At 35.1% G+C, this 10,335-nt stretch overlaps 1 protein-coding gene across 1 annotated transcript in view; it reads left to right on the plus strand.

Annotated features, from left to right (window-relative positions):
- Positions 1 to 686: 686 nt before the first annotated feature.
- Positions 687 to 10,335, plus strand: part of ENAM (enamelin) — an 18,067-nt gene continuing 8,418 nt past the window's right edge. Inside the window, exons 1-8 of the mRNA XM_011927114.1 lie at positions 687 to 908; positions 1,374 to 1,489; positions 3,288 to 3,356; positions 3,479 to 3,523; positions 4,286 to 4,327; positions 5,919 to 6,173; positions 7,438 to 7,500; positions 9,388 to 9,441. Coding sequence (XP_011782504.1) covers positions 1,436 to 1,489; positions 3,288 to 3,356; positions 3,479 to 3,523; positions 4,286 to 4,327; positions 5,919 to 6,173; positions 7,438 to 7,500; positions 9,388 to 9,441 — 582 coding nt within the window. The 5' untranslated portion in view covers positions 687 to 908; positions 1,374 to 1,435. The remainder of the gene's footprint in view (positions 909 to 1,373; positions 1,490 to 3,287; positions 3,357 to 3,478; positions 3,524 to 4,285; positions 4,328 to 5,918; positions 6,174 to 7,437; positions 7,501 to 9,387; positions 9,442 to 10,335) is intronic.

Consider the following 10,335-nt stretch of genomic DNA (forward strand, 5'->3'; position numbering starts at 1 on the left):
TTGAAAGTGAAATCTTTATTATGGAAAGTCAGATTTCAGGAAAAAAATGCAGAACATGACCACTTCAGTGAATTTCTCAAGTCCTGTTTTCATTAGGTTGTATTATCATGATAGCCGAGAGTTCATTTGCCATTGTACCCAACTGATCTAAAATTCTGAATCCCCAGTGACTGGATTATATCTGACTTCAAAAAGAACACTATATCCTGCTAGCCTTATGTAATACAAATTAAATCAAGTCGCTGAGTTGCCATTCATGGGTATAACATTCCAGTTCATTTTAATTACATAAAAAATGTATATTAAGTAAATATATATATTAGTCTGCCTTTTGATGAAGGCAACTGACTTATGTAAATAGCATACAGATAATATTCGCCTTTGTTCCCAAAATACCTTTGTTATAAACAAAGTTTCTATACCTCAAAGCCCAAATTCACCAAGGGAAGCATCTTCTAAATCTCACTGCTGTAAGCTCATTTTCCTGGACTGTTATTATACATAATAAGAGACTTGACTTGATAGCTCCTATAATAACACATTCTAAATTTTAAATTTGATGTGTGTTTTTTACTTTAAACTCTTGTGATGGCAAAACTATTTTCCTCAAAGCTGATTGGTTATGCAGGTCTACGACAGTGCTTAAATGGAACCTTGCTGGGCCAAGCTTTCTGACAAGGAGGAATCTTTTTATTTTGAGCCTTTTTGATGCTGCACATGATATCTGACTGAAGAATTTTTGTTTTATCATTAAGAAATAAATGTGTCTTGCTTCTTGAGATCTCCCTGGCTTCAGCAATTTGTAGTCATTTCCACTATAGACCATTAAGAATATATTTCAAAGGCAAGCTAACAAAGTTGAAGTAAAAATTATTTTTTATATATTACAGCTTCTAATTGGCATTTGGGTAAGTATTAGAGATTATCAACATAAATTACATATAGTGTCAAATAATGAATTTAATTCATAGATGTTAATTCTCCTTATTTATTCATTGTTGTTGGTTGTATAGTCATTGTATGCAGACTAATCTTCTGATAAAACTTTAAACTCCTCGGTTTATTTGGTGCATTTATTTTTCTTATAAGTTTTTTCCAGCCTTCTTAGACCTCCTTTAATACTGTGACTTTGTACATTTCCCCATAGTGAAGTCTAGTTTTGTCAACACTGCCCTAGAAGTATCTCAAAATACAGTGTCATTTCCTCTCTGATTTAGCTTTCATCCTGCTTTTAAAGGAACAGAAGATTAAACTTGATTTTGTGGCCCCCTAATACAGGTATGACTGGATAAAATAATTAACATGACATGTGCTGCCTTAGAACTGAAGCTTTGCTATTCATTTCATTTATTTGTTCCATTTCTATAATTTAGTTTCTTCTCATGCTAAAGCTGTATTTTTCTTAAAGGCTTATAAAAAAATTTGCTGAAAAAAAATGTTGGTGCTTCGGTGCAGGCATGGAACCTCTTTTCCTAAACTAGACAACTTGGTGAGTACTTTCATTTATTTTTGCCAATACATACAGGTTCTCAAACTAGATACTGTCAGAAATACACTTGAGAGGGCCAAACACTACTGAAATATATCAGAAGAATTAAAGAGCATCTGCTTTCACAGATGGAAAGGAAGAAGAACTTACAAAGTCATTGTACTTTGTGGCAATCATTATCAGTGTTACTTTCAACTCAAAAAATAACTAATTATAGATTTTAATCATGAACTTTTAGAGATGGAAGGGATCTCAGTCATCCAACATAATACATTAATTTTACAAAAGAGAAAATGAGTTTTCTATTTGCAAATATAAAGGCTATATATATTATCAAGAATCACTGTGACAGCTACTAGAGAGATGAGATGAATGATTAAGCAAGGCAGAAATTAACCATCCAAAAGCACCCTTAAATCTTGGGCCATAATCTTAGAAACATTTAGCAAAGAAAACTTTCACCAGTATTCTCTTTATTAGTTTCCACATATTGTTGTAGCCTATGCTAAACACACTAGTTTCAGCTGTTGTTTTTCATTCTCTATGATGTTCTAACTCTGAAAATCTTTAAACAGTGGAAAGGTATTTACAAACTACTGCTTCCTTTGTTTAATTACATTCTACCATTTTTTCTAATATATGAAAGAAAACTCATTACACCCACAGTTTAGGAAAATGTCCATTATAAAAATGCTAAAGCATCATTTATGTTGCTCCTATAGGAAGTAAACAGAAGGGTAAGCATCGGCTCCAGTTATGCTAGATGCATTTTATGTCCAGAAAAGGAAGAAAGAACGAAAGGAATGAACAACAACTGGGTGTCTACATGTTGGTTACTATGCTAGGAAATGGGCTATATCTGATATGCAGTGAAAATGAATCATTCTGATTAAAATCTTTTATTTTCCTCTATTGTATATGCAAATAGAAAGTTTTCTTAAGAAATTACTCAAGTAAGTGTTTCAGAATAAACCTTGTTCAAAGATGTAAATACAAGACTCAATTTTACAAGTCTTTCATAATTAACTAGAGTGGGATAAGTGAATGAACCCCGTTAAAAACAATCTCCAAACTTAATACATAAGTCTATATGTTTAATCAAGGTATCTAATAAAGAGATAAATTAACTATTCTGCCTATTTCCTATTTCTTCCTATTTTCCTAACCACCTTAGAACATAAGTGATTTTTAAAGGAAGTGATGATGATGATAATAATAATAACAATAGGAACAATAGAGGAAACCAGGAAAAAAATAATTCTGAATATTTACTGACTAAGTTTACTTAGTCTCTATATTATCTACAACGTCTTAGAAAGTAGCACAAAGTTTTGATTTTGTAGTGCGCCCTCCTTGAAACTGAGATTATTCGGTACAATGAATGTAGTTGGACATCACTATTCCTTTACAAATCAACTAGTAACTAGAAACTCAACCCCATCAATATTCCTATTTTGGGGATAACCTCCTAATTTCTAATTTTCACATTCTGGTGCCATGAAATCTCTCTCTTTCTCTCTCTCTCTCTCTCTCTCTCTGTTTCCCTGTCTCTCTGTCTCTCTCTCTCACACACACACACTTTTATATTTCCTTTTAATCTGACTCTTTTGGCAGCTTGAAAAGTACCAGGTGATAACTACCTAATAGTTTCTTGACATAAAATAAAAATGGCAGCAGGGACATTATCTATTTCCATACTCTCCTTGACAGACAAGTAGGCTAGTAGCTAGGTAAGTGCAGAGTGCCCTAAGCATACTTATTTCACAGACCAAAAATAAAAATCAGTTTTTTATTCTAGGTGCCAAAAGGAAAAATGAAGATTCTCTTGGTCTTTCTAGGGCTTCTTGGTAATTCTGTTGCTATGCCAGTGAGTATTTTTTAAATGTTAGCTCTTCTCTTTGTGTTCTATCATTGCATAGCTTAGGAACAATTGTTGAGCTTATTTCAGCTGATGTTCTGCATTTGTCACTGACATTCTCTTACTTCCAGATGCACATGCCCCGAATGCCTGGATTTAGCAGTAAAAGTGAGGAGGTATGTATGTTCAGTCTGAAGAGAGAAGTTATCCAGAGTCCTATCTCACAAGTTTATTAAAAAGGAGAATATTGGAAAATTGTCTGATATATAATATTTCTTATGAAAGAGATAAAAAGAGGGAGAGTCGAAAGTCTTAAACTCTCAAATTGAGGCAAAGTAGTAATTTCCCCAGCCATCAGCCTACCTATGTACTTCAATGTTCCTTTTCAAGGTAAATGTGGATTTGTGTTAAAATCTGGTTGATGTTACCTTATTTGCTAAGTTTTTTAGCTAGCAAAAGTGACCAATAATACCAAGGGTTATTAGAAGGTAGATGCTTAAAAATATAAATATCCTTTACATGACTCATAGCCCAGATCATTAATCAAATTCAATACATATCAGAAAGATGAATCATCTTGTCACATAATTCTCATGTTCTCAAATCCTGAACTCTCAAAGAATAGAACAGAACATTCAAAAACTTTAGAGTAGACCAGATTTTTATTTTCTGTGATTCTTTATTGATTCTTCTCAAAATAAAATTCTGACTTAAAAGTTAAAGTGCCTGAGAAGCTTCTTAAAATTTAATTGTACACTTACTTAAAATTCAAGCATAGGTAGTAAAAGATAATATGACTGTTGTGCATTAAAATCGGAAATTTTTACACTGGGAAGTTCTCAGGTTGAAAAAGAAATTTTACTTATTTTTTATGATTTGTGCATTGATTTAATAAAAGTTTCACTTTGTATCATATTAATGGATTCCTTTGGTTACAGATGATGAGGTATAATCAATTCAACTTTATGACCCTCCCACATGTAAGTTTTTCTTTATGTTATTTCTGATGATTTCTTGTTTATCTAGATAACTCCATTATAAAGTTTGCCTTAGCCAATAGAGACACCAATCCACATGTTTTAAGTATAATGTAATCATTACAAAAGTTTCAAGATGGAAAAATTATTGCCCCATCGTCTCACACCAAATTTTCTTCTTATTCATTACTATTGTTCTTTCATGTAAATCCAAATAATTATTAATTAGAAATGTTATTTATCTGAGACTGAGTCTCAAATGTATAGTCAAGAAAAAATGGTTCTGTGAAAATATCACATAAGATGTCACAAATAATGACAGTAAAAATAACAGAGTAAGTACTGGTTGGGGGTAAATGTTACTTGGATTATCTTGAAAGATAACACTACAGTTACAAAGCAAGTTTAATGTTCTTTAAATAAATATAGGTTATTCTTGTCACTGTATGCTAATTATCAGAACAAACTAATAAATCAAGTATCAGGTGGTTCTTTGGCACAATTTTTCTGATAAAATTCTATGTTAGCACAATAACACTACACATCACTTTTGATTTCCGTGAAATGATCATGAGGGCCATTTGGAGGGGAAAATCAAGGACTACATCCATTTTTTTGTAATCCTTTTTATTCAAGTCATTCTCTTTTAAAACTCTTTGATTAAAATAATCATTGTAAATTTCCTTTTCCTCAGCTTTTGATTGGCTCAACTTTTTCATACCCTTGTTTTTAGTTTTAGTGACTTTGCCTGTGATTTGAAATTTTTACCAACTTAGTTGTTTGCAATTTTGAATTTCATCAATCCACAAAGCATGGGTACATCATCCAAGAGATAGAAAGAAACTAATTAATGAAGAATGGGGATAGAGACAGGTGTTAAACCAGGGAGGAAATGTTTGGATGAGAACTCATGTCGCAAGACTGATCATTCATAAATTATCATAAATTTAGAAATTAGCATTTTTATAAATAGTCATAAATTTATAAATTAACATTTTTAGATTATAACTACTTTTGCTTCCCTGCCCAACCTTGTAATTGTGGCTATTTTGATAACAAAAATGGATTTAATGAGGCTCCACCTGTAACCAAGAAACATAGACACCATATAAATGTGTTTACACAGACTGAATTTTTATCCTCTCTTTTCCTATTTTTCTTATTGTTTATTTTTTGCTTTACAATCTCACTTACTTTATCTTATTTTTGTTTTTTCTCTTCATCCAGCCTTATAACAAATCACATGGGTTCTGAAAACAACATTAAATTTTCTGTAACCTAACTTGTATACTTCTGACCTGAGTTAGAGTTTCAGAGTTAGAAAATCATCAGTCAAATTCTTAAGCTGAGATTTCTCACCTAGTTCTGCCTTTTTGTTTGTTTTGGTTGTTTGGCTTTCTAGAAGACTGAAGTTAATTCTGTAAGACTGTGTGTAAGGAAAATCTAACTAAAGATCTTGAAGCTTCCATAGTGAAGTCAAGTTCCATAGGACTTTTAAGCTCTTTGACTGAGTTTTGGACGATGACATTAGAGGATAGAGAGAGCCTGAAACTCAACTCTATTACGATTTCACTATTATTTGCTACCCTTTCAGCTGGCACACCTGGGGCCCTTCTTTGGAAACGGTCTCCCTCAGCAATTTCCACAGTACCACATGCCCATGTGGCCTCAGCCGCCACCATGGCACCCACAGAAACCCTCAGCACAAAAACGTCATAACAAGACTGATCAGACCCAAGAAACCCAGAAACCCAACCAGACTCAGTCAAAAAAGCCACCACAAAAGCGGCCTTTTAAGCAGCCATCGCATACTCCAGCCCAGCCCGAAGAGGAAGCTCAGCCACCTCAGGTGAGACTTGCACAGAAAAATTCCATATCTGTAAATGGCCTCGGAGAGATTTGGAGGGCCATGCCACCCCCATATACACACTTCAGTACAGGTGCTATGTTGCAGTACCATCTTTTGTTTTGACATGCATCCAAAACTGCATGGCAAGTCAACTCCAATCTTGTTTGGTTCAAATTACCCAAATACTGTTGCCTTTTAAAAGCTCCTTTTAAATTACAGAGACAACATGGTGTAATAACATAAGCACTAATCTAATAGTCGAGAATCAAAAGTTCAAGTCCTATACCTGGTCCTTATTAGTCATATGATATTGAACAAGTTACTTCACCTTTCTAGGTTTCAGTTTCCCCGTGAGTAAACTAAATGGTTTCCAAGTTTCATCCAGATCTATGCTTTGATGCTCTAAAATATTGCTCTTAAATTAACATTGCTTCCAGTACAAGTATGACATAAGGTAAGAAGATGTGCAAATGGTTTCTCAAAATCTCATCCAGTGTTGGGGGAGCTTCAAAAATACTGGCTTTTAGGCCAGGCACGGTGGCTCACACCTGTAATCCCAACACTTTGGGAGGCCAAGGTAGGCGGATCACCTGAGGTCAGGAGTTCGAGGCCAGCCTGGCCAACATGGTGAAACCCTGTCTCTACTAAAAATACAAAAAGTAGCTGGGCTTGGTGGCACATGCCTGTAATCCCAGCTATTCAGGAGGCTAAGGCAGGAGAATTGCTTGAACCCGGGAGGCGGAGGTTGCAGTGAGGCAAGATCATGCCACTGCACTCCAGCCTGGGCAGCACAGAAAGACTGTGTCTCAAAAACTAAAAAGAAAACACTGGCTTTTGGTCAGTTAACACTTATTATCAGACACTATTACAGATGTAGGGAATACAAAATTGAATGAAAAGACACTCCTGGATTGGAATCCTGGCTTCAATCATTTACGAGCTATGAGATTTTGGGCAAGTGACCAAACTTCTCTGAACTTCATGTTCTTAAGTCAAATGGGAATAGTAATAGTTTATATCTTCTATGGTTATATGAGAATGAAATGAGTTTAACAATATAAAATGCTCAGTACAGAGCCTGGAACGTGTGTCCAATAATACTAATTGTTATTATCATTGTCACCTTTGCCCTATAAAAAACACACAGTTTAATGCAAAGTGAAATGTAGACTCCCAAGTTTCAATTGTATTTAGTTGGTTTGCTTCATTTTTTTTATGTATTCTTCTCAATACCACATCACTCTGATTCTTTCTTTCTCTCTAGGCATTCCCACCATTTGGAAATGGGCTGTTCCTCTATCAACCACCACCATGGCAAATTCCACAGGTGATAAATTGTTTTTTTCTTTACACTATAAGTGAAAAATAATATTAGTATGCTATAGTTTAAATTAATATAAATTCATACATTCTAATGGAATACCATATACCAAACAGTAGATGGTATGAAACAAAACCAGTGCATCAGTAATCATGCAGAAAAAGAACAGAGAATTTTTTGAATTTCATACTCAGACAAATTGGTGACATAAATACAACCTAAATCACCAAGCAGATACAAATAACTTAGCTAATAAATTAATATTAAAAGGTTGTGCTACTTCATTACTATTTCCCCATATCCTTAAGAAATTTTTTTTAAAAATTATCTTCATTTAATGTAATGGGGAAATTGGGACACAGGACAAAATGGAGTTTGAAAACCATAGGGTGAGCTATAATTAGACTAAGACATTTTCATCCTATCTTACTGTTTCTAGCCACAGATATATCATTATAAAGAATCTCGGGACTGGTCACAGTGGCTCACGCCTATAATCCCAGCACTCTGGGAGGCCAAGGTGGGTGATCACTTGAGGTCAGGAGTTCAAAACCAGCCTGGCCAACATGGTGAAACCCCGTCTCTACTAAAAATACAAAAATTTGCCAGGCATGGTGGTGCATGCTTGTAATCCCAGCACTTTGGGAAGCCCAGGCAGGCGGATCACCTGAAGTCAGGAGTTCAAGACCAGCCTGACCAACAAGGTGAAACCCCATCTCCACTAAAAATACAAAAATTAACTGGGTGTGATGGCAGGTACCTGTAATCCCAGATATTTGGAGGCTGAGGGAGGAGGCTCACTTGAACCCAGGAAGCAGAGGTTTCAGTGAGCTGAGATCGTGCCATTGCACTCCAGCCTAGGTGACAGAGCAAGACTCTGTCTCAAAAAAAAAAAAAAATCTTGCAAAATATTATTTACAAGAAGCCTCAAAGAATCTTAAACGTTTTAAATCATTAAAATAAAAGATAATACTGAAATTGCATCATAGGCGTTAAAAATATGAATGGCAAAATAAAGTTTTCGAACTAAAGAAATATTAACAACCAGTTGCTGCTAAACAAACAAAACAACAGGAAATATTTGTTGACTGTTCATTCAGCTATGACATAGGTTTTCCTTGTCTACAACTCTATAACTAGGAAGGCTTTTTATCAATGAGGAACAATTCATTTTAAAGAGTAAGAGTTCCTTACATTTTTCCTCCTTGAAAGAGTGACTTTCTTTTACTACCTATGCTGAACTAAGGAAATTAAGGCAGTATAAGGTAAAGATTTTAAAAACAGATAACCATGATTCTAATGCTGAAGTAACTATTAATCTCATCTACATAAAACTTGAGAGGCAGAAATTCGGCCTCCAAGTTTGATTAGGAGAATTAACTTTAGTCAAATAAAAATATCATAGTAATAATCCAAGGATTGTCAGTTTGCAGTTTGTCTCCCTCAACATGAAGCCACATTCTAAAAATAACATTGTTACTTAATCTCTATTATTAGATGTTCTAATATGGATGATTGGATTCTAACAGCACTCAAATTTCTCTCTTTCACTCTCTCTCTGTATGTGTGTGCATGGTGTGTGTTTGTTGGGGGTTGTGGAGGGTATGTTTTGAGTGTTAGAGGTGGTAAGGAGGATTGCCAGGAGATGCAGCCATACAGCGTATTTTAAGTAGGATAATCTGGGATCCAGCTGAAGTCTTTGTATTTACCAGTGTTCACTGTTAGATCATAATTCTTAGCAGCTGGACTGTGAGAGCTAATAATTCAAAAGCTAAAAGCTCAGAGTACGGAGCTCGATCACTGACTTGAGCTATTTTTAGACACCCTGAGTCTTACAAATGGCAGCATCGAAAGTGGTTTTCTCCTGTGTTCACTGTGTTTTTCACTTCTCAGAGGTTACCGCCACCAGGTTATGGACGCCCACCAGCCAGCAATGAAGAAGGCGGGGTAAGTACAAGTAAAACTATATTCTCCACTAGAAACTACAATCTATTCACCTGTAGCTCAAGCTTCCGTGATTTTTAGAAAATAAAAAGTGAAACAAATCAAGCTAGTGGTCCAGTGATTGATGCTGGACTCCAGACAGTGATAAAAAGAGAAAAAAAGTAAGAGTTTCTTAGAATGTTATCCTCAAGAGGAAATTAAGTGATATCTAACTTCCTGATTATATTAATACAGATAAATTGAAGCCAAGAAAAGATCAATTACTACTCAATTTCACTTTTAAGTTATGGATAAACTGAACCCAGCACCCAAGTCTTCTGTTACTCTGTTCAATGGCCTTTTTACTATACCACACTAGGAGAAGAACCAAATGTATATCACAGAGTGATATGCTCTTAATATTCCAGCACTATGTCATCTAAAAAGTCATTTTAGTGATTGTGACATGGCACCCCACCCCCCTGGAACTTACTGTTTTTTCCCTGAATATGTGATATGTCCTCAGTGAACTGTGGTAACTTAATAGCTTTACTGGGGGATGGGGGACAGATTGTTCTTCTTTTTTTTTTTGAGACAGGTGGGACATCACTTGAGCCTGGGGGGGTGGAGGTTGCAGTGAGCCATAGCACCACTGCACTCCAGCCTGGGTGACAGAGCGAGACTGTCTCAAACAAAAGAGAGGGTGGCATTACTTGCTCTAAGAGGTCCCTTTCAGCTTTAAGATTATGTATATATACATTTTGTAAGTAAGTCTTTTCATCTCTCACAATCTATTGTTAGCATAGCAGCCAGAGTGACCCTGTGAAAACAATAGTCTAATCTTGTCGCTCCTCTGCTCAGTCCCTGCAATGACTGCCACTTTCTTTTCCTTCTTTCTTTTCTTTTTTTTTTTTTTTT

The sequence above is a fragment of the Colobus angolensis genome, unplaced genomic scaffold (assembly GCF_000951035.1).
Source record: "Colobus angolensis palliatus isolate OR3802 unplaced genomic scaffold, Cang.pa_1.0 Scaffold70, whole genome shotgun sequence".
Lineage (NCBI taxonomy): Eukaryota > Metazoa > Chordata > Mammalia > Primates > Cercopithecidae > Colobus > Colobus angolensis.